The 23,872-nt window shown below is 46.8% G+C and overlaps 1 protein-coding gene across 5 annotated transcripts in view; it reads left to right on the top strand.

Moving 5' to 3' along the window:
* Positions 1-23,872, top strand: part of MMP24 (matrix metallopeptidase 24) — a 50,773-nt gene that overhangs the window by 8,152 nt on the left and 18,749 nt on the right. For 3 of the 5 annotated variants that reach the window (XM_034641746.1, XM_034641747.1, XM_034641745.1), the window contains 2 exons: positions 18,170-18,318; positions 22,311-22,427. In XM_034641746.1, the coding sequence (XP_034497637.1) occupies positions 18,263-18,318; positions 22,311-22,427 (173 nt within the window). In that variant the 5' untranslated portion in view covers positions 18,170-18,262. Of the gene's footprint in view, positions 1-5,495; positions 8,057-16,048; positions 18,319-22,310; positions 22,428-23,872 lie in introns of those variants that run through there. The other 2 variants (XM_019796597.2, XM_011221252.3) reach the window with 2 other exon arrangements.

Here is a 23,872-nt window from a genome sequence, read left to right as displayed (position 1 = left end):
GGACGGGAGGGCGGGGGAAGGACTCGATCACTCTCTTCGTATCTGAAGGGCTGGAAGGGTAGACGTGCTCTGAGTGGCCCCACAGGGCAGAATTAGGGTCAACAGGGGTGGGGGTAGGGGTTGCAAGAAGACAAATTTCAGCTCAATATTAAAAGAAGTTTGTAACAATCAGAGCTGCTCAACCAGCTTAGGAGGCGGTGAGCTGCTCATCACTGACATGTGCAAGCAAAAGCTCCGGGGAGGGGGGGCGGTGCTTGGATGGATACATGCATAATAATAACAATAATGCCAACTAGCATTTACTGAGCACTCACTAGGAGCCAGGCCTGGTGCTATGACTTATATTAATAATCTCTTATCATCCTCATGACTACTCTATGAGATAGTTGTCATTATTATCCCCCTTTATAGATGAGGATACAAACTCACAGAGCTTCAGTAACTTGCCCAAGGTCACACAACTATCAAGTGATGGGGTTGGAATTCTAGCCTAGGCAGGCTGACTCTAGTCACCATGTTTTTAACCGTGAAACTATTCTATATCACAGAGGAGGAGTTGCGAGGGGCAGTTGGACGAGGTAATTTTTCTGGTCTCTTCCAACCTGGAGGTCTGCAATTCTAATACGAGATAAGTAATAAGTTAGGACAGTAGTTCTTTGCAGAGAAAAGCTAGAGTGATTGCCTCAGTTATCCTGTGAGATTGGGTGCATTTGTTGAAGCAGGCAGTCTGTTCAGAAGAATGTGCCAGAACAGGGTTCTTAATTGGGCATGGGACTCAGGGGGCCTGAAATTTTGTGCAAGATTGTGTTTGTGCATGCAAATGTATTTTTCCAGGAAAGAATCCCTAGATTTCTTCAGACTATCAAAGGGGTACATGATCCCCAAAAATTAGGGTGTGTAAAAAGTCTCTTTTGCCCCAGTTGGTAGTTGTCTTTCAAAGATCTTACTGCTGGTTGACTTTGAGTGGAAACTTTCCCTCGCCCGTTTGTGTTTTCAGCTTTATTACATCTCAAAGTAATGTGTTTCATAAGTTTATATCCTATAAAAAGTCAGATTCCCTTAGTCTTCCTGAGTGCAAAGAGTGAGGTAGGAAGACCCTGGCCTGGGATTTAGGCGGCCTGGGCTCTAATCTGACCTTGGCCCCTGGTGGCTTCTTGACCTTGGACCATTTCCTTGCCCTCTCTAAGCTTAAATTCTACCATCTAATATAAAGGGATAGGGCTAGATGATCTCAACTCTGAAACCCTGTTATTCCTGTGATATTTCAAGCATTAAGAGGAGGCTATGTGCTTATATATGTCAGGGTATGGAGGAAAGGTTATGCGTACCCACACCTTATCCTTATCAGCTTTATAGGCTTTGATTACTCCACCTCGCTTAGCCTTTGTCTTTTCATGCTTGAGCTTCCCCCTTATGACCAGCCACCCATAGAACAGCCACATTCATCCTCTGGGTCATTGTAGTTGCCTTTTTTTAGATATCCTTGGGCCCTAGTTTTCAATAGATGTAAACCTGACCACTGTCCCAGATGTGGGACTCTGTAGTCTGGCACAAAGGAAGGATGATTCCTTCTTTGGTTTTCAGCTCCATTCCCACTTCTGCCTATCCCTTTGTCAGCCTTCCTGACCCACACGTTAGGACACTGTCTTTAGGAAACAATCTGCAGTAGTTCTCCGATCCCTTTCCTGTATCAAAACTGATAGCCTGGAACCCAACACCCTGTACCTGGATTATTTTTATCAGAGTGCATTACCTTACATTTCCTCACATTGACGTTTATCTGCCATTTTACATCCCACTCAGTACCTTCCTTCAGCTTTGTCTTCTTTGGCAGAGCATTTCCCTACCTGAAAAGGTTTTAGATGATCTGCAGTTCTTGAAATTTTCATTTTGCTCTACTTCTGGATCACTTAAAAAAAATTTAAATCAGACAAGTCCCAGCATGGTCTCCTGGGGCCCCCTGAACTCTTAATTTCCTTTCATTCCGAGAAGTGACCCTTTATTTCTATTGTTTCCTATCTCCAAGTGACCTGATAAAAAAAACACCTTAATTCCCTGATGACTCCATTTTCCATGTCTAATATATTGTCCAAAAGTTTCTAAAAGATAGAAGAATTGTATCCACTGCTTCTCTCACCAATTTGCACCTAATTATCCCTTCATTGAACACAGCAGCTCACATGATTGAAACCTTACAGGAATATGGTTGCTCTTCAGCCACCAGATAATGTTTAATTCTTCTTTCTGTTTTTTAAGTCCTCTGGAGTCTGAATCCACACTACGTCCTCTCTAGAAGGCTGTCTTTCCCACTGCTCATCGGTACACATTCTTACTCCAGACAAGCTTGTCTCTTCTTTATCCTAAGACAAACTACCCACGTTTCTCTGCTCATCACATCCCGTTTGCATCTGTACCTCCGTTCATCCATCTGTGACCTTTCCTTACAGTTTCAGCCCAAGCCCCACTTCTTCAGGAAACTCCCTGACTTCTCTAGTTATTTATTCCTCTCTTTTCAGGGCAACACTTTGAAGCAGTCCCAGCCAGTTTGCCCTTTAATTTTTTTTTTTTTTAATACCTAAACATCATTTAGGCAGTTCTTAGGCAGGGCCTAAAAACATCTTGTGTTTTTACATCTTACACAATCCCCAATGCTCATCGTTAATTACTCAATAAACATTCGGTGATTCTACTCTTTATCCCTTGTGCCAAAAAGTTACTATGGATCTGAAATAGATGCTTATGGACAGGTGTGTCTTAAGCTCCCTTCTAAAATGCTTCTTAAGGAGTCGACTCATTGCCCACCTGTCCTTCCTTCATTGGAAATAGAGGTTATTCCTTTTGGCAGTGGTCCCACAATCTCACCCTTGAAACACTGCTCAGTATGTTGTCATCTGGTGGTAGTGACATACAATAGAGAGGCACTGAGAGGTGGCCGTGATCTTAGAGATCACCAAAGAAGCACATAGTAGTACTTATTAGACACTTCTCGAATTGCCCTTAGTTACCCAATGTCTCTAAATCTGATAGTAGGTGATTCAGAACTCTAAACCTTTCCCTGGTCTCCTGACTTCTTAGTTGAAAGCATTTTCACTATCTTTGGCTTTTGATTTTGTATCTGTGATCTAGCATTACCAAAAGACAAAATGAAAAAAAAAAAAAAACCCACCTCATTCAGTCTGTTTTCTCCTTTGCATTCTTGAGTCTTTCTTTTGTATTTTGCACATCAGGGGGTCCCACTGATTCCCTAATTGGCTTCCTGTGTTTGGTTTATTTAAAGCATCCCTTTCTCTTATTATTAGCTGAGTAGAATGTCCCACAAATAATGTTTTGGCCCTGCTACTTTCCAGTTTGATTCTGAGGAAGGTCAGTACAGACAGAAAGAGACAAGCTGATCAGCATGGGTCACACAAATAACGGAGTGTGACACCTCGACCAAAGGCATAATGGACTCCTGCCCTCTAGACCAGCTTTGAGGGACCTGCTCTGGGCAGATGGGGAGCATTCTTTGGTTTGCACCTCTAGTCAAGAAAAGTTAGAGCCCTGATGAGTCTGGTAGTGGGGCAGGCCTATTAAGAAGCACAGACAGATTCCCAAACCAAAATTTCTTTCAATATGGTCATGGCCTACCAGTATAGCTTCATTCTTGTCTGGAAAAAAAAAAAAAAAAGAAAAGAAAGAAAGAAAAAAAAAGGTCTCACTGTTAGGAAGTTCTCCCTCTTACCTAACCTGAATCTAGTCTGCAGCATTTAATTCATTTCTCTTATTATTACTATGTTTTTTCCTATGACTTTAACAGCCTCATATCTGAAAGGTGCTTTGCACTTTCCAGATGCTGTCATGTGAGTGGCCCCACTTGATCCTGGCAACAACACCACGAGTGAGTAGGGAAAATATTGTCCTCATTTTATAGATGAGCATAGACTCTGAGAAAGGATGTGACCTGTCCCCATCTCGTTCAGGGACCCACAAGCAGCTAATCAACAGGAAGGCTAGGACTAGAAGCTGGGTTTTCTCTCCTTGGTCTGCGTGCTTGTTCTAGATTTCTGCAATAGCCTTTTAGCCAATCTTTTCCACTTTCAGGGTTGTCCCACTCCAGTCCTTGAAAGAGGTAGTTTCAGAGCATAGAGAAGTGCATTATAATCGTACTAAAGAGACTGATCTGCGGACATGCCTAGCCTTATCACGTGGTATAGTTTGAACTCAGAACGAGAGGAACCAGTTCTTAGTAGACTCCAGCCAATGTCTCCTCAGGATCTAGAACAGTTGCTCGGCACATTCTCAATATTTCTTTATTGATTTCATTGTCTGTGCCCCCACCAGCTTCTCTCGATCATGCTTCGAACACGAAAGTCAGTACCTTTCTTTGAAGAACAGATGAATGCGTGCTAGAGGTGTAAATGAGGGCGAGGAGCACAGCGTGGGGAGGAGAGGAGGCTCTTAGAGAATGTTTCAGGGACGAGGTTGGTATTAAAGATGAACCGTTGAGGGAAGAGAAGGACAGACAACGGTGAGGGGACAGTCCAGACAGAAGGAAAGCCAGGAACCAAGGCTCCACGAAGGCGCAGGGCGTGTTTAGGAAACGGCAGATAACTTGATGTGCCCGAGGCATCACGTTACTGGCTATTTCCAGTAAGCGTGTATGAGGAGAGGCTGGACAGGGAGGCTGAGAGCAGATTGTGAAACTGGCTTTTGTCCAAAGGCTGAGGGGAGTCATTAAAGGTTTCTGAGCAGAGAAGGGACCTGCTTGGAGCTGGGTTGAGAGGTGGGGGGACTGGGGCCTGTTCCTGAGCCAGCTGGGTGCTTGCTCCGGCCCAGATGCCTTGAGCTTTTTCCTGGCATACTTAGATCTGCGTACCTGTTTTAGGGAATAATGTGTGGATAGAAGTTGCGAATCCCAGCTCCAGCCCTCCCCAGCTGAGACATTTTGGAACAAAGCTCTCAGTTTCTCCGGACCTCAGGATTGATTCTATTCACGTCCTTTGCTGGTTTTCCTTCATCATTATTCCATGCATTCGTTTTAAAAGACAACTTTGAACGAGGCTTTAATGACATATAGCAGAATGGCAACGTTTTCTCAAAGATCATACGGGCTGTTATAACAAAGTAGGTAAAGAAAAACGGGCATTCTTATCAATAACTTTTGTCGATTTAAAAACTCAATTCTATACCACACACACACTCAGGCACACTCTTCTCTGTGGCCCAAAAGCTCTGGGCCAGAGAGATGGGGTGGTCCGCCACCTCTTCCTCACCTCGCTTGCCTCAGCAAAATTACTGACCAAGCCCCAGCAATTCCTCCTCCTGACTAGATCCTTTTGGCATCTACTCGTCTCCACCTCCATCGCCTCCTTTGTAGTCTGAACTTCTATCTCATCTGAACTTCTATCTCATCTGGACTTCGGAAATGTCCCACCCGCTGAGCCTCTCTTGCCTGCCTCTAATCCTTCCTCAAATGGCAGCCAGAGTGACCTTTTAAAAATAAATCCACACAGGGGTCAGTTACATCCGAAGCAAATATGGCCAAAGCTAAGATTTAACAAAGCTGGTTGGCGATTATCCAAGGTTTGTTTTATTATTTTTATGCCTCTCTGAGTGCTGGAAATATTTAATAATAAAAAAGTTTTAAACAAAAAAATCTGATCATGCTACTCCCACACTCCCCTTGCTTAAAGCGGCTTTGAGGATGAAGATGAACTACTATCCCTGCTTTCCACCACTTCTTCCTTTTGATTCTTATTATGGAAAATCTCAAGCACGCATGAAAGTAGAATGAGGAATATTAGGAACCCCCTGAATCTGGCCCCCACCGGGCTGCTTCCTAAGGCCTGCGAGGGCCTGCGTGACTGAGTCCTTCCCCGCTCTCCAGCTTCCTTCTGCATATACTACCTTCTTACTCAAGTCTGGCCACCCTGGCCTTCCTTCTCTTTTTCTAATGGGTGGCTTCCTTCCCATCTCAGGACTTCAGTAAGATACGCTTTCTCAGGGAGGCCGTCCCTGACTTCACAGCCTGGATCTCCTGTCAAACACATTCACAACACCTTCTCCTTCTCCATCATCCCACTCAATGAAACATCGAGGCTTTCTGTGTCTTTCTCCCTCACCAGGCTGTAAGCTGCAGCGTTCAGTGGGGACCACAGGCACGGGAAACACTATATATGATGTGACAGACGCGGTGAGTGAGGGGGGTGTAGAATGCCGTTGGGAGCCCAGAGGAAGTCCACTCACCCCTGGATAGCCCTCCCAGATGAAGTGGCATTCAAGTTGCATTTGGAAGGATATTTAATAGTTTGTCATGGAGAGGCCATGTGGTAAAGGCATAATACAGAGAGGGAAGGAAAGAGGCTTAGAGGAAGGAAACTGCGGGATGTGTGCAGTCAACACAAGGAGGTCGTCAGTAGCTAAAGGGGGAGTCTGTGGGGTGGGCAGGAAAAGGGTAGGCTGTGCATGACAGAAGATAAGGCTAGAAAGGTGCATTGGGTCACATCGGGAAGCTCGTTGAGTGCCATGCTAAGGAGCCTGGATTTAAAACTGGCAGCGAGGAACCAGAAGACGGCTCCACACTCAATCCAATCAAGCTAAAATTATTATATATTTTATACTTTATATAATTACTTAGGGGTTACCTACTTCAGCCATCTGCCTGTTACAGTTGAAAAACTGAGGCCTGACCATGGTCTTGTGTTCCCGCTTCCCTTATTCTTAACTCATCAGTATGTCAAACCCCAGAGGACAGAAAGCTGTGGCAGGTTGGCAGGAAGGCCCTGGAAAAGGTGAGGAAGATGAAGCTTCCTCCCTCCTCAGAGAATGAATAAGAGCATGGCCCCTCTCCTGGCCTTGGGAGGAGGCCACCCTGGAATTGGAAAACTTGGACATCCTAGTGCTGACCCCAAACCCCAAATGTGCCATCTCCTTGGGGATGGTGATTGTCTGGCTTGTGGTGGCCTCCTGGGAACGGGCCAAGGACACGGAGCAGAGAGCCAGGGAGTTCCCGCTAGTGCACTTACCACCCACTCAAGAGCTGGTGGCAGCCAAGAGGCAACGCTGTACCATTAAGGTGTTTGTCAAGCAGCTAAGCTGGGCATTGTGGGCGAGCCTGAGGGCCCTTTTTAGACTGGCTGTAAGTGAAAAGGAAAAAAAAAAAAAAAGACAGCGCTTGGAGGCAAACCAGAGCTAGCGTGGAGGGTGTAGCATGGCAGAGAGAACCCTCCCTAGGAGGCAGGGATGCTAACTCCATTTCCTCTCTCAACCTGCTCTGTGATTTTGGATAAGTCATTTCTCCTTTCATGTTTTATCTTGCTCTTCTGCAAAACAAGTGTATTAAATCAGATGGTTTCAAAGTATGTTGACCAGTGAATTTTCTAGATACCTGAATAGTTAAGCCTTCAAGTTTCAGATTTTAAAAAATTAGTTATAATGGAGGTGGGCTCAGTGGCAAGGCTGGGACCTCAGTGGTACGGGTGGAGGAGGAAGCAGGGCTCTGGCAAGACAGGAGCTGGGGGACTGACACGATGGTAGGGCTGATCCCTGAGGCATCACCACAGCGTGATGGTGGCCCATCTCTTGCCAGAGAGTGTGGGAGCAAAAACACAGACAACAACATTGTGAGAGTCCTTACTTTCTGCCAGAATCTGCTAAATGCTTCTCATGCATGTATTCATTCCCCACTGCTGCAGAAACAAATTACCACAAACTTAGTGGCTTCTAACACAGATTTCTCATCTTCTGGAGGTCAGAAGTCTGAAACAGGACTTACCAGGACTAAAAGCAAGGTCTCTGTAGGGCTGGCTTCCTTCTGGAGACTCAAGGGAGAATTCATACCTGGCCTTTTCTGGCTTCTAGAGGCCGTCCACGCGGGTTCCTTGGTGTGCAGCCCCTTCCAGCATGGCGCCACTCTGACACGTGCTTCTGTCGTCACCTTTCCTGCTCTGACTCTGACCCTCTTGCCTGCTCTTACAAGGAACCTTGGGATTACATTGAGCCCACTTGGATGACCTAGGATAATCTCCCCACCTGAAGATCCTTACCTTCATCCCATCTATAAAGGCTCCTTTGCCACGTGAGTTCACATAGCCATGGGGTCCAGGGATTAGGATGTAGCCATCTTTGGAGGGCTGTTATTTCATCTACCACAGTGCATCATCTCACTGGATCCTCCTCACAAGACTTCTTTTTCATCCTCTGTTTAACAAATGGAGAAAATGAACCTTAAAGAAGTGAGGTCATTTGCCCGAGGAAAGAGCTGGAACGAGCAAGGTTAGGTAATATTTGACAATGTAGTGATATCTTGGTCCCAAGTGACCTGGCTTTTTAGGTAGGACCCTACCCAGTTCCCAGGTGTACAGGGACTAGAGTCTCACTGTCTGGAGAAGACCGGGAACAGGCAGGGAATCTGAGACCTTGAGAAACAGATTAAGGTCATAGGAATCTCAGCTTAGGACCTAAGTGCCAGACAGGGAAACCTAGGTTAAAAACCCAGAGGTGAGAACTGAGCTCACATAGCAATGCATGGGGAAGGTGATGTTAGGCCACTCTTGATGGCAATGTACAGTAACACAATGGAATCTCAATGTTGGGATGCTGATGGACCCTGAAGTTAGGACTAGCTCAGGAGAGGGGCAGGTGAAGGACCCAGAGATGATGGCAGAGCTGAAGCACCGAGAGCAGGGCTGGCTATTGAGCTAATTTTCTAAGTGGGTGACATCCTTCCTGCCTTAGTACATCAGAGGTGAGAGTGCACACGGCATGCCCATTCCTTCGTGGCACGAGGTCATTGCTCCCGACAGCGATGGGTCCTTACCGCTGTGTTTCTGCGCTTTAGCAGGCAGCTGAATCACCTGAGGGGCTCATGGTTTAAAAATGCAGATTCCCAGTTTCCAGCCTCACACAGTCCGGTTTCATAGGGTCTAGGTTCAGAGTCGGGAATATGCACTTTTAACAAGCTCCCCGAACCCTGCAATGCTGACGGCCCATGACACACGAGGACTGTGCGCTGAGACCCAGCCTTGGTGACAGGGCTGCCGTACAGCGAGGTGTTTAGAGTTGCCTGTCACCTCTCAGGAAAATAATAGTCATTATTATTGCTATGTTTTACTGAGGACTTACTACACGTCTTATGTTATTTCATCTCCACAACCACTCCACGAGTCACGGGCTAATGACACGACACGGATGGAGGAAGTGAGCGTGAGGGAGGTTGAATAATTTGCCTCAGGTCGTGCAACAAATAAATGGAAGAATTAGGATTTGAACCACGCACAGTTTGTCTCCAGAGCATACATTCTTAACCATGACCCTACACGTCCTCTTGAGCTGCCTTACTCCTCACCCCTCAGCAGACCCCACATCAAGGCCACTCCTGCCCACCTGCCCAGATGAGGAAACCGGTTCTCACTCTGAGCCTCGACCTGGGAGGCTCCTGACTGATGCCTCATGCTTTCCGTAAAACAAAATATAAGGTTGAATGGACCCTTGAAGGATAGTCAAGGCAGCTCTATATGGGAATCTTTGTATAGTAGTGGTTCTCAATCCGGGGCAATTTTGCCCACCCTTAGGGAGACTTTCGGCAATGTCTAGAGACGGTTTCTTTGTCACAGCTGAGGGGGTGGTGCTACTAGTATTCTAATTGAAGAAACCAGGGATTCTGCTAAACGTCCTACAGAGCACAGGACGCCCCCCACTACACCGAAGAATGATCTGGCCCAAACTACCGGTAGTGCTGAGTTTGAGAGGGCCTGTTCTACAAGTTCTGACCAGATGACTCTCCCTCTCCGCCCACACTTCCACTCATTTTCATTCAATAAATAAGTATCCAAACCAGGCCCTGAGCTAGGTGTTAGGGTACTGCGGTGGAGAAGACAGACTACGGGCCCTCCCTCGGGCACTACGCAGTCAAGAAGAGGAGACCAGTTAACATCATGTGATGACAACACTGTGTGATAAGAATTGTGATAAATTAAGGGGTCAAGGAAGGCCTCTCCAGAGAGAGGAGCGTGATCTAGATAGAAGGAACAATGCATGGAAGGGTCTGGAAGACTTAGAACACACTGAAACACAGAGTGCTAGGTGGGGAATGGTGGAAGAGGCTGCAGAGGTAGTCAGGAGTCAAGTCATGAAGGCTCTTTGTTTTTTAAAACCACTTTACTGAGGTATAATTGACACCCAAAAAGCTGTACATATTTAACATAGGCAGCTTAATGAGTTTGGAGATAAACACCTGTGAAACCATCACCACAGTCTATGCCATGAACAAACCCACCCCTTCCAGATGTTTCCTCCTGCCCTCATTATTTATCATTATTATTTTGTGCTAAGAACACTTAAGATCTGCCCTCTTAGCAAATTTTTTAAGCATATAGTACAGTACTGTTAACTCTAGGCACTATGCTGCACAGTAGATCTCTAGAACTTACTAATCTTGTGAAATACTGTACCCTTTGACTGATACCTCTGGTTCCCTCTCCCTGGAAGGCTCTTGATGGAAAGCCCTTGAAGCCTCGGGGGTAATGGTACTTTCTGTTCCCTCTTTAGGTCTCTCGCTCAGATGTCACTTCCACGGGGCCACCTTCCCTGACCATCCTTTATAAAATGGTTGTCCCATCCCTCTTAGCTCCTCAACCTGCTTTATTTGTCATAGAACTTATTGCCCCATGGTTCTTCCACTAGCCTGAAACTAGAAATTAACAAGAATGTTTCTTTTTTTTTTTTTTTTAAGATTTTATTTATTTATTTGACAGAGATAGAGACAGCCAGCGAGAGAGGGAACACAAGCAGAGGGAGTGGGAGAGGAAGAAGCAGGCTCATAGCGGAGGAGCCTGATGTGGGGGCTCGATCCCATAACGCTGGGATCACGCCCTGAGCCGAAGGCAGACGCTTAACCGCTGTGCCACCCAGGCGCCCCAACAAGAATGTTTCTGTTTGCTGTTCTATCCCAGAGCCTAGCATACAGTGCCTGGTACATAGTAGGAAGTCCTTGAAGACTTACTGAATGAATGAATGAGTGAGTGAGTGAATGAATGAATGGACAGAAGCACATCTGATGTTTAGGAAGTAGAACCAATAGTTCTTTGGTAAAAGATGGATGTGGGCCGTGAAGGAGAAGGTAGAGTCATGGGTCACATGAGGCTTCTGGCTGGATAACTGGGTAGGTGTTGGTGCCCGGCACCGGGGTCACAGCAGAAGAGTATGGAGCTAGGATGTTAGGTAAGACAGCACTCTTTAGGAGTGTGAGGTGTAAGATGTCCTGGGAGGGGAAAGAGATGCCTGTCCAAGTTGTCTGACAATATGGAATGCCTGGTTTCATTCATATCTGGGTCTGAATCCTGCCACTTATGAGCTTTGTGACTCTGGATGCATAATTCTCTGAACCTGTTTCTTCATCTGCACATAGGGGGATTCCTACCTCCTGGGGCCATTGCATTCTAGGGTGCCTAGCACAATGCCAGGTATATAGTTGGCATTCTAATACAGTAGCTATTATCATTGTTGCTATAATTAGAGCACTTTTGTTTCAAAGTTGTTTCCTATCGTGAGTCAAGATCTATGTCCTATAATCTGTGCTGGTCTTAGGTTTGCCCTCTGTGTCAACCAGAATAAATCTCCTTCATCCATAGTCAGTTGGCTTTATGAAGACTGGCATGTTCCCTGCAGCTCCCCCTTCTCTAGCCTAAACATCCCTCATACTTACCTCCTAGGACATGGTTCATATGAGAGATTCCTTCATTCTCCCAGACACTCCCCCTTAGTCACGCTCCTGTTTGTCACTGTCCTTCTGCATATACACCCTCCAGGATGGGACTTGGATCTCCTGTGAGTGTTGAAGTCATGCCTTGTTCCTGTTACTCACATCATCATCCTAGAATATGACCTCTGCTACCCAAACTCTTTGATCAGGGTCTTTCATTCTCTCTTCCTCATTCTAGTTCGTGCTTCCAAATGTGACACCTCTTGCCTGGTCCTTCTTTGTGGGTTTCCCCTCTGGCCTTTAGGATAATACCTTCCAGCCCACTGTAATCCTGATCAAACATCTGATTCTAATCATTCTCCTGCTCCTTCTCCAGACCCGTGCAGTTGGGGTTGGCCTCACACCCAAACAGGCGCAACGCTCCGGGTTACCCCCAGGAGGCCATGCTGGTCTAGCAGATCCAACTTTCTCTCCTCCTCCACCGCCTTCTCTGTTTTCCAAGAGCGAACAGCAGCACCACCAGCTGATCTGCTTCTTGCTGCCCCCAATGCCACTTCTAATGTCACCACCGCCTCTGCTGTCTGACACTCTCTTCCCTCTCCGGGCCATGTTTTTTATCCTTGTTATTTTCCACTCTCTCCTTTGCCTGCCACTACTGAATATCTCAGCTTCGGCTTCTCAGGAACTGAAATCCCACCTTCTGGCCAGCAAACCAATCGCACGTACTGTCTGCCATCTCTACATCTTTGGTGCAGCCCAGCTATTTTGGTCCCTGCTCGCCCTACTCCGAGATTTTTCTCACTTTTTTCTGGGTTTACACCTCTTTCAGTGCTTAAAGGGTGACAGACATCTTAGAGTTGGTTAACTGAGCTATAAAGGTCAGACTTCTGACATGGCTGGTGATTGGTTAATGGATCCAGGTGTAAAAAGATGGAAGGTAGGTCATTGTGTTTAAAACTGAATGGGGCTTTTTTCCCTTTCATGGATTTTATCTTTCTTTCGGATGGGACAATGGAGCCTATTGCCTCATGAAGCAAGGAAGTCAAACCACAATAGACTGAATTTCAGCAAATGTTTTTCTCAGCCTCTAACAGATACCAAGAATTGTGCTTGGTGTTTCTTGTGTATTACTCAGGAAGCCTTCCCAAGATGAAATCCCCTCCTTGCTATCCAGGCAATGCCTCCTGGACCAACTGTTTGTTTGTTCGTTCGTTCGTTCGTTCGTTCATTCATTCATTCATTCATTCATCCAGTGATGATTTGTTGTGCCAGGCACTGTTCTAAGTGCCACAGCAGGTACAAAAATAAATACGACACTCTCTGCTCCTCAGAACTCAATCTAGTGGGGAAAACATATCAAGCGACAGGTGGGAGGCACTGTGGTTGCTGCGTCTAGAGTGGCAGAGAAGCAAAGCCCTGCAGTGGTAAGGAGGGTGCCCACTAGTTCTGCAGGGAGAGTTAAGGAAGATTTACCAAAGGAGGTAACATTTCAGCTAGACCTTAAGGATGAGTCTGCTAACACGCATAAAGAGAATGGGCTTTGTAGGCAGCAGGAACAGCCCGCGAGTATGCAAGGGCAGGGAATGTTTTGGAATTGGTATGGCTGGAATATAGAAGACTTGCACCAACACCAGGACTTCTGCCCAGACAGGTCAAGAGGACTGCCTGGGTCACACAGTGGCAGAAGCCAGTGGGTGGCAGAGACTGGGTTAAGCAGCAGAAGTTGGAATTATCTGGTCCCTAGCCTCTTAGCCTCTCACACACGTACACAGGCACACACGCAGGTCTAATCTCAGTGCCTTGTTCCCTGCTTTGGAGCTGTCCTTTGACCAGCCCCCTGCCCTTCCCATTTCCCTTCTTAGGGGTCTGCCCCTGAGCTCTGAGGATTGTTTCCAGTGAACCTGGGAGGGAAGCAGAAGCAGAGCTTAGAGAAGGCTGATCCAGTCTAGTGTTTGGTCCTGACCCAGACATTTGCCCAGGACCTGAATCCTTAGATCCTGGTTCCTGATGCTGCTGAGCTCGACTCAGCACATCTTATTTGGCCCCCAGGGGCTCCTTGCTTGTGGATCCCAGGAAAGGAGCTGGGTAAACCAAGTTGCCCTTTACGGAGGAGGAGCTACTTTCAACTCCCCTAAGTGTTCAAAGGCTGGAGTAGGTTTATGCCCAGAGTTCCCTGTTCCTTATCTCTTACCATAAAGAGTAATGAGGGCAGGAGGGGAGAAGGTTCTTAATTCCTGTGCTAGTTCAGAGGAACTCCTCAGTTGGCTGCCTGGTTTGTCAGTGGTATCTGTCCAAAGATCCCCAGCCATTTCCCAAATGCCATAATTCATCTTAGCTGGGTTTTTAGACAGCAGACTCCATAGATAAGGAGGAATTTGGTTTATTTTAGATTCGTACCACACCTCTTTCTGGAAGGGTTTGAGACAGCTTACAGGTTGAAAGAAGGTTTGTAAGTAAGACTTTTAACGATGAAACATAACTTGGTGGTGGGAAAGATGAAAAGAGTAAGTTACTTCCAAGTCTCACCGTGCTCCATATTTAAGCCATACATTTGGCTGACAGATTCTTGGGGAAAAGGCCAAGAGGGATAACCACTGAGCCACCCAGTGTCCACTTTCTGAATCTGAAAACATACAGAATCTCCTGTAGGGAAAACATTTTCCTCAAGCTAGACAGAAAATGATTGTGTTTGGGCCTAAGAAAGTTGAGTGAGGGTGAAGAGTACACAATTCAAGCCAGCTGTTAGTTCTCTGCCGGGCGGTGCTCTCGGTGCTGTGGGAGAGACGGTCATGGCCACTGGCCACCTTGTGGCAAGCAGACTTGACTGTGACACATACTGCCCTCCACAGGACCCATCAGGACTGGTCCTCGGTCCAGGGAGAATGTGGGAAGGTGGGATGACTCAATTTCAGAAGGCAAAGTAGTCAGAGCCCAAGTTTTCCACCTTGAGTTTGCAAAAGATTACAGAGACAGCATCCCAAGCAATAGCAAACCCCTTTGAGTGATTATGTCATCGAGGGGATTTGTTCATTTTATCTTAACAGTAATCCTGTGGAGGAGGAATTACGGTTTGCATGGAAATTATGGTTTGCAGGGAAATTGAACTTCAGTTTGCCCAGTGTCACACGGCCAGTGAGCAGTGAAGCCAGAATTCGATCTCAGAACTGGGTGCCTCTTTCCTACCATATGCCCTGTTTATTCAACCCAATCATTCTTCATTGAAGTTACCATTAAAGAAAGGGAACATAATGTGCCATTCTAGCTGAGAGGATGAGGCGCAGGGATGTAGTATTTCAATGGCATGATTTAACCTGGGATCAGCAGCCGGACCACAGAATGAACAGTGGGTAACTTAGCTACCCTGTCATGTTCATTTCTAGATGATTTGCTTAAACCTGTTGGCTGATCCTGGGCCACAGTCAAGTCAAAGTGATTTTCTATAATCTTCCCACTTTGTGAACCAATAATGACATAACATCTCCCTCCATGTCCCTACTTTTCGGCCCTCTCCTTTCATCACCACACTGCCCTCCCCCATTCCTATCGTTTGAAACCCTTCTCAGAATCCACCGTGCTCCCCTCCCACAGTTGCACATGCTGTACCCTTCAACACTGCTCCGATCCCTCTCCACCTGGGAGCCTCCCCTGAGTTCCCCTCTCTCCTCGTCTCCACCCCCATGTGGAGAAGACACGTCTCTTCTGTACCCCCTTAGAACCCTGTACACACCTGACTTTGAGGGCTGTGTTTTCTTTTTTGTGTGTGTGATTTTTTTTTATTTTAATGTTTTTTTATTATATTATGTTAGTCACCATACAGTACATTCCTGGTTTCTGATGTTAAGTTTGATGATTCATTAGTTGCGCATAACACCCAGTGCACCATGCACTACGTGCCCTCCTTACTACCCATCACCGGCCTTTCCCAATCCCCCACCCCCCTCCCCTCTGAAGCCCTCAGTCTGTTTCTCAGAGTCCATAGTCTCTCATGCTTCATTCTCCCTTCTGATTACCCCCCTTTCTTTATCCCTTTCTTCCCCTACCGATCTTCCTAGTTCTTATGTTCCATAGATGAGAGAAATCATATGATAATTGTCTTTCTCTGCTTGACTTATTTCACTTAGCATTATCTCCTCCAGTGCCGTCCATGTTGCAGCAAATATTGAGAACTTGTTCTTTCTGATAGCTGAGTAATATTCCATTGTATATATGGACCACATCTTCTTAATCCAGTCATCTGTTGAAGGACATCTCGGTTCCTTCCACGATTTAGCTATTGTGGACAATGCTGCTATGAACATTGGGGTGCATATGGCCCTTCTCTTCACTACGTCTGTATCTTTGGGGTAAACACCCAGTAGTGCAATGGCTAGGTCATAGGGTAGCTCAATTTTTAACTTTTTAAGGGACCTCCACACTGTTTTGAGGGCTGTGTTTTCATGGTGGGTTTACTTGTTGGGCTGCGAGCTCCTTAAGCATCTTTGCATCCCCAGAGCCTTGCACAGTGCCTGGCATGCACTGAGTGCCCACTTACGTTTGTTGAGCAGACATGAGCAGCAGCACTGTGTGTCAGGCACTTCTGGACACTGGATAAACAGAGATGAGTAGAACACAGGCCCTTCTCTTGAGGCACTTAAGAGTCTGACATGTCAAGTAACAATTAGAACCCAATATTATAAGATCTAGATTATCCATAACAGGGGATTGGGGGAGCACAAACGAGGAAGAAAATGACTTAGTTTGGGGAGTGAGGGAAATCTTCTGGAGGTGGTAATTTATGAACGGAACCTTAAAATAATGAAAGATTTTCGCCTAAGGAGTATGCCAGGGCCAGGGGAAATCGTACAAAAGCATGAAAGAAATTCAATGTTTAGAAAAGTGCAAGAAGTATCGATGCCCTGTGCCACAATTTGGAGTGAAAAACACATTCTAGGTGTCAATATGAACGAGGTAAGGTTGTCGTGCTGTTGTAGACGTTGTTAAGGGTTTATTGTTCTGTTTTGTTTTCTATCTGTCAGATGCATTTTATCACAAGGCAGTAAAGATGTTATAGTCACCTTAGATGAAATAAATAATAACTTATTTATAGTTTCTGGTTGGCTTCCTTCCCAAAACGGTTTGCTTTTTACTTGTAACAACAGACACATCCACAACAAGACTGTTCGTATAGAGACAAGAAGCAGAAATCACAACGGGAATAATATTGTTTCCTAAGTTCTTTCTCCTTCCTTAAATCACTTGGTGTTCAGGATAATTCTTGGAGGATGGGCTGCAGCTTCCGTCTGGCTCAGAGACCAGCTTGTAAAGGCGCTCCTGTAAATGCGGGTGGGTTCAGGAGACCCACGGGTGTTTTCCTCATTTTCCAACTGATGCCACAGATATTTCCCGGTGCTCTGGTTTCTTCAGGCTTCCAGCCCCTCATGTCTGTCAGCGGGAATAAGCATCTCTACTTTGCTGTCCTTCAGAGTCATTGTCTGAGCTTCATCCAAGTTACGTTCAGATGCTCTTGCCCTTTTGAACTGTTCCTCCCCTTTTTAAATGACTCCATGCATAAAACTTAGAAAACAGAAATGCTCCCCCGTGATACTGTAACACAGGATGCTCATGGTTAATTCCTTTTTTATTAAAAAAAATTTTTTGACATCATTTCAGGCTTCCAGAAAAGTTTTCCAGAATAGAACAAAGAATTCCCAAATACCCTTCACCTGGATTCCCCAATTCTTAATGCCTTACTACATTTGTTACCTCTCTATCTCTCTCTCCTCTCCCTCTCTCTTTTCTGAATGTGTTTAAGAAAAAGTTGCAGACATCGTGCACCATTATATAAACCAAAATACTTCCGTGGATATTTTCTAAAAACAAGAAATTCTCTTACATAACCATGCTATTATTTTTTATTTTTTATGTGTGCCCTTCTGTGCTTTTTCCTATGCATACATTATGTATTTATATTTAAATTAAATAATGCATTGTTTTGCTTCTATGTACGTATGATGGCTGGCTCTTTTGGAGGGGTTAACAATAAAGCCTGTATAAGCTCATGTCAATAAGTATTCTACAACGTGATTCTTCAGCAGACTCTGATGTTAGACACAGCGGTTTCTGGAGGGCACATTTTAACAGGCCACTCTGCTTCAGAGAAGGAAGCATTCTTGGGCTCTTGCATGTCTAGTCACATATCAGCGGAAACCACTGCATAAAAGAGTAAAGAGGCAGGGTACCGGAAAGCCTTGAATGCAAATTTAATCTGTGCTCTATAGCCAGTAGAGAGCCCATGAAGGCTTTATAGCGAGGGAGAGAGCCAACGAGAGCCGGGTTTTCTGGAGATTAGTTTACCAGTGTGCGCAGGAGGGAACAAAGGGGAAGCAATCAGAGCATGAGTCCATAGGTCCCTTCGGTAAAATGATCCAGAGTTTCAAGGGCAAATCTCTGCCCAGGTAGCTCAGAGCCTTCTCCAGTATAATGTGTCCTTCTCTTTCCCGTGTCTTCCAGAACTGGTTAAAGTCCTACGGCTATCTGCTTCCCTCTGACTCACGGGCGCCCGCGCTGCACTCAGGGAAGGCCTTACAGTCAGCAGTCTCCACTATGCAGCAGTTTTACGGGATCCCAGTCACCGGTGTGTTGGATCAGACAACAATCGAGTAAGATCTGCGTAGGGCATCGTGCCTTGGAACTTTCCAGACTTATATTTGGGTTCTTAATTGTCACAGCCCCGTGTCTATACCATGCCCATCCAACCTTCCTGTCTCACTCCTGCAGGATCATCCTGGGAGGGAATACCCCAAGGTGCCCTTTCCTATATGAGCTGGGGAGGTGCTCTGCCCTAAATTTGCGGTGTGACCTTAACCCTTCCAGACCTCAGTTTCCTTATCAGCAGAATGAGGGGTTTGGTGAGAGAGGATCTTAGATCTCCTCTGACTCTAATAGTGTTTGGCTCTCGGAGTCACCCCTCTGGATTTCCCTGAGATGTACACATCTCGCTTGATACAAACAACTCCTGAATGATAAGGAGTTGGCAAATTGTTCCACTTTTTCTATTTATCAAATATTGCTAAATGCCTACGTGTGCCAAGCACTGGATTTGATCCTACAATCCCTGCCCTCCAGAGGCTCACCACGCCGTGAAAAGTACAATAGTCTGGCTGCACCAGTCCAGAACTCAGAAGGAAACACTAATTTTCAGGAAAATACTCAGGGGGTGATAACAAAGAAGCCAGACCATGAGGATGGTCGCATTTCCTCAGGGGGAGTACAAAGAGGAGGAAGAGACAAGTGATAGGAATGGTACCCAGGATGCAGGCTGAAAAGGAGCAGCCAGAGGGGTGGAGGAAGCCAGGGGTTCTGTGTCCTGGTACAGAAGGGGGGATGGTCAGCGGGCCAGCTGCTGCAGAGTGATCAGTTGGGAGACCGAAGAGCATGGGCCGAGTTTAGCAGCGAGGAGACCAGTGCAGGCTCTGTGGACTGGTGGAGACAAGGTCAGACTGCAGTGGGAGGAGGGCAAGTGGGGAGTAGAGGTGGCGAGTGGAGGCAAAACTTTCTAGAAGCCTAACAGTGAGGGAAGAATAGAGGGTAGCTAGAGGTAGATAGATTTTTGTGTTTGTTTGCTTGCTTGCTTGCTTGTTTGAAGATGGCAGAGAATTAAGCATCCTTACATTTGTTCGAGAAGTAGACATAAAAGTCATTAAAGCTACACAAGGAAAGCCATTGCCACCATGAAGGCATGGCATTGAGCTGGGGGAGGGTCCCAAGGAGGTGGGGAGGGCTGGGGGCTCCCGAGCCCGGGTGGAAGCAGGGAGCAGGGCCCCAAGGCGGGGTGCAGGGAGGTGGTGGGTGATTGTGGATCCAGGCTCAATCCACCCTGGGTGTGAGTCACCCCCTGAGAGAATCATCTCTCTGGGCCTCCGCTTGCTCATTTACGAAGGGGAGAGCTAGATTATGGCTCTCAAATTCTAGATCCCGTTATTCTAAGCTGTTAAAATTGGGTTGAGTCTGAGGTTTTATGATCTTCTAATTCTGTACGATCATTTTCTATTCCTCGGGTTCTCTGCGAGATTGTGAACTTCTCAGACAATATGTTTGACTGCTGCTATGACGGTGTGAGGACGATGGATGCCGTGGCCCTGTGGCCTCCAGAGTGAGCTGGTTACAGAGAGCCTGGCCGTATTCAAAGCAGAGGTTATTTTGAGGGCTTTGTGCAGGCCTCGTGGCGGTGCATCCTGGGGCAGGAGCACTGGTGTCTCTGCTGAGGCACCACCTGGCCTTGGGTTTTACTCGGTTCCAGAAAGCCCCAGGCCTGTTGGACAGGGTTCAGAGAGTGGCAGGTGGACAGAGAGAGGAGGAGGTGGAGGGAACGAGCTGAGGGAGGAGGATGGCATTTCCCACTTGCAGTACTGCCCCCATTTCTTCGTAGGAAGGCAGGGAATGCAGTCTTGGAGGCAGGACAAGGGAGTGAAGGTGCTCACGCTTAAACCCAGACCTGAGTGGGGAGGCTGTTTTGGGGGTAGAATTTAGAGACCTTAGTTTCTGTTCCAGCTCTGTGACCTTAGGCAGTGACTGCCTTTCTCTGGGCCTGTTTCCTCCCCGGGGGCCCTCCCAGGCCTGGCTCAGCCTCGCTGTCACAGAGGCGGCTCCTGGTTCTTCCCAAGGACTGTCAGGGAAAGGAAGCCAGGGCAGCCATTTAAGGTACTACTTTTTGAGCGCCTCCCTCAGGAAACGTCACACATTCCTTCATTCAGCATATCCTCGAGCCCAACCTTGTGCTAGAGCCCAAGGAAAGAAAAGCCCCAGCTTCTGTTTGCTTGTTTTGTTAAGTTGCATTAATTACTCATTCATTTATTCCTTCAGCTACATCCACATCCTGCCTCAACTGCTGTATTCTGCAAGTTACTCGATTTACCTGTGTGTCTTTTCCCTCCTCGGCAAAAATGAGGATAAATAATTTCTGGTCACCTCACAGTTGTTTTGAGAATCAAAAAATGTCTTTAAAAGAACCCCAAGCACTGTAAAAATTAGAAACGTTTATACCAATACACGACGTTGTTATTATTGTGTTTTTTAGTATTGATTTCTGAGGAGAGGCACTCGAGGCAACAGGAAGGCTGCAAAGATGAGTAAGACCTGGTTAAATCCCTCGAGGGGCTTTTAATATTTGGTTGAAACAGTCTCTGTCTCCTTTACTCTATATTGCCAATGGCAACTGCTTTCAACAACGCACAAGAGGTGGACTGTTGCCCCTTCCAGCTGTCTCAAGCCGTACTTTAGTGAGTTGGTCATTAGGCCAACATGGGACATAAAATGCAAGGGTGGCCAGGGCCCCAATCAACAACGATCTTTTCAAATCTCCTACGCTGTGCCTTTTTTTATATGTCCCAGGCTTACGGTTCCCTAATGTCACTTACCCTGACAACAAACAGTTACCAGGATTCACTTAGTTCCAGGCACTGGGCTAGTTTCTGGGGACACGATGATGAATACGATGCCATTCCAGTCCTCAAAGAATTTGCCATTTGTTAGAGGTGATAGCCTAATAGATTTAAAATCACAACCCAGCGTACTAAGTGCTGCAGAGAATTCTGTTCCAAGACCTACAGTTGTTTAGCCAGTTTCCGAACAGCTCCAGTGAAAGGGAATTTGCCGTCTTATGAGCTATGCCATTCTACTGCCGGGCACTTCTGATTCGTTCCCTCATTCGTTCAGCACATCTTTAGCAAACACCTTCTGTGTTAGGCGTGGCACAGGCAAGGTTCCTGTGTTCATGGAACTTAGCATCCGCCAAGAGAGACAGAATAAAAAAAAAGCTAATATATGATATAATTTCAGGCAACGATCAATGCTATGAAGAAAAATTAAGCAGGACAAACAGATCGCTGTAGGATGGGAGGGGGAAGCTATTTCAGATAGCGTGGGCAGGGAAGTCCTTTCTGAAGGGGTAACATTTGAGCGGAGACCTTAAAGAAGGAAGGGAGCAGACCACACGAAGAAGAAGAGCCTTGCAAGCAGAGGGAACGAAGACCCTGAAGTGGGAGTCATCTTAGCATGTGCAAAGCCAGCAAGAAGGCCCCTGTGGCTGGGAGCCAGTGTATGGGGGAGGGGGAATGAGGGTGTCATCTGACTCGGAGATGGGGGCTTGATCATGTGGGTCCCTGTGGGCCAACGTGAGGAGTTTGCATTTTATTCTAGGTGTTTGGGGAAATCATTGGACGGTTTTAAAGCAGGGAATGAGGTGACCTAATCCCATTTATAGGGTATTTACACATATACTCCCTCCCTTAAGGCTTGCTACAACCTAAGAACAGCGAGAGCTAGAGTTCTCGTGTTGCAGATGGGGAAACTGAGGTTCACAAGGATTCCCTTGCCTGGGCTCCCACGATGAGTGGTGGAGCTGGAACTACCAAGCCCATGGCCCCTGACCCCCAAGCTCGAGTGCAGCCCAGTGTCTTCCTAATCGTTGTGAGTGAATGAATCAAGTAATCGGTCGATGGTGCTCCCGATGGGGGTGAACCCATCAAAGCCAGGGCCCTTGCAGCCAGGGCGCGGTTGCACGCTGCCATTTAGACTGGGACTGGGAACACTGCATTGCCTGCCTAGAGTGTTCAGTGAGCACGGCATGTGTGTGTGTCCTGTCTCTGCTCAGGTGGATGAAGAAGCCCCGATGCGGTGTCCCTGATCACCCCCACCTAAGCCGCCGGCGAAGGAGCAAGCGCTACGCCCTGACGGGACAGAAGTGGAGGCAGAAACACATCACCTACAGGTGCTCAGATGCCCTTTCCTCCTCCCTGGCCTTGCCCCCCCGCCCAGCCCAGTTCTGTTGCCGCCTGAGTTTGAGAGGCTCCTGCTGCAGGTGGTGGGTCTGTGAGCGGGGTGAGAGCCAGGTATGTGTGCTGAGAGCCTGTGACCCGTCCCCCTCGGGGCTTCCAGACGATGCTGTGTCTCCAACTTCAGGTTGGTTTGTGTCCTGTTTCGATTCCTACAGTTTTCAGAAAGTGGGGTATGGATTGTTTAGCAACTTTCCGCTGTGATAAAAAATGGGCTGAGCACACTTTCCCCCTCGCTGCCTGCCACACCCCACTCCCTTCGATCTGGAGCCCTTCTCCACTGAGCCCCATGGACTTCACCTGAACTTCCCAGCACAGGTCCAGTTGTCTCCCAAGGGAACTGCATCGCCACAGTGTCTCCCCTGAACTATGCGGGGAAACCAAGGGCAGGAGAGGATCAGTCTCCACGTCAGACCAGTGACCAAGGGCAGGGATGATGGAGCCCAGCACAGCAGACTCAGACATCACGGTGCAGGGTGGGGCTGAGGCAAAGGCCAGGCACAGAGCAGGCTCAGATGGGCTCCGGTTGGCACTCTCACGGCTCTGATTCCATCTCAGGTAGATGTCCTGGGTTCAGGGGTAGGATCCAAGATAGAGATCCTTTTTTAATTTTTTTTAAAAGATTTTATTTACTTATTTGAGAGAGCGTGCACATGAGTGGGGGTGAAGGCGCAGAGGGAGAAGAAGCAGACTCCCCGCCAAGCAGGAAGCCCGACGCGGGGCTCGATCCCAGCACCCTGGGATCATGACCTGAGCCGAAGGCAGATGCTTAACTGAATGAGCCAACCAGGCGCCCCTAAGGCAGAGATTCTTAAAGCTGAAGAATGAAGGGCTCTTCTGCTGATGAGCTATAGAGACCAGAAATGGATTTTTTCCAGAAATCTGACAAGAGAAGGAAACATAAGAAGAATCTGGGTTAGAAACTCAGACTCTGAAGGTCTCATGAAGAGGTAGAATGAATCAAGAGAAAGAACTGGCTTCTAACCTTAACTTCTATCACTCGACCTCTCTGGGCCTCAGTTTCCTTACCTATAGAATGGGTAAATAATCCTTACCCAGGTGTTCATGGCGCAGAGCACCCAGGAGTGTTGCTCTGTTATGAAGAACCATTCAATATAGCTAGTGTAATCTTAAATCGCTGAGTCTCTAACTGACTAAATCGGATACCACCCTATACCAACGTCCCAGGTAGACAAGCAGTAGATGGATAGTTGGTACCAAATATTTGTAAAAGGGATGTTTCACTTAAACTCTCCACTGTTTAAATATTTCTATAACTTTTATGTTTTATAAATACTTTTTATGTATTAGGAGAAAAACTTAAAATTTAGAAAATGCTATCTCCCCACTTAATTGTTTGCTGCACATTGGAATAGAATTC

Source organism: Ailuropoda melanoleuca, chromosome 13 (assembly GCF_002007445.2).
Source record: "Ailuropoda melanoleuca isolate Jingjing chromosome 13, ASM200744v2, whole genome shotgun sequence".
In the NCBI taxonomy this organism is placed as follows: domain Eukaryota; kingdom Metazoa; phylum Chordata; class Mammalia; order Carnivora; family Ursidae; genus Ailuropoda; species Ailuropoda melanoleuca.
The sequence above is the reverse complement of the archived record's forward strand: the minus strand, read 5'-3'. Positions and strand labels throughout refer to the sequence as shown.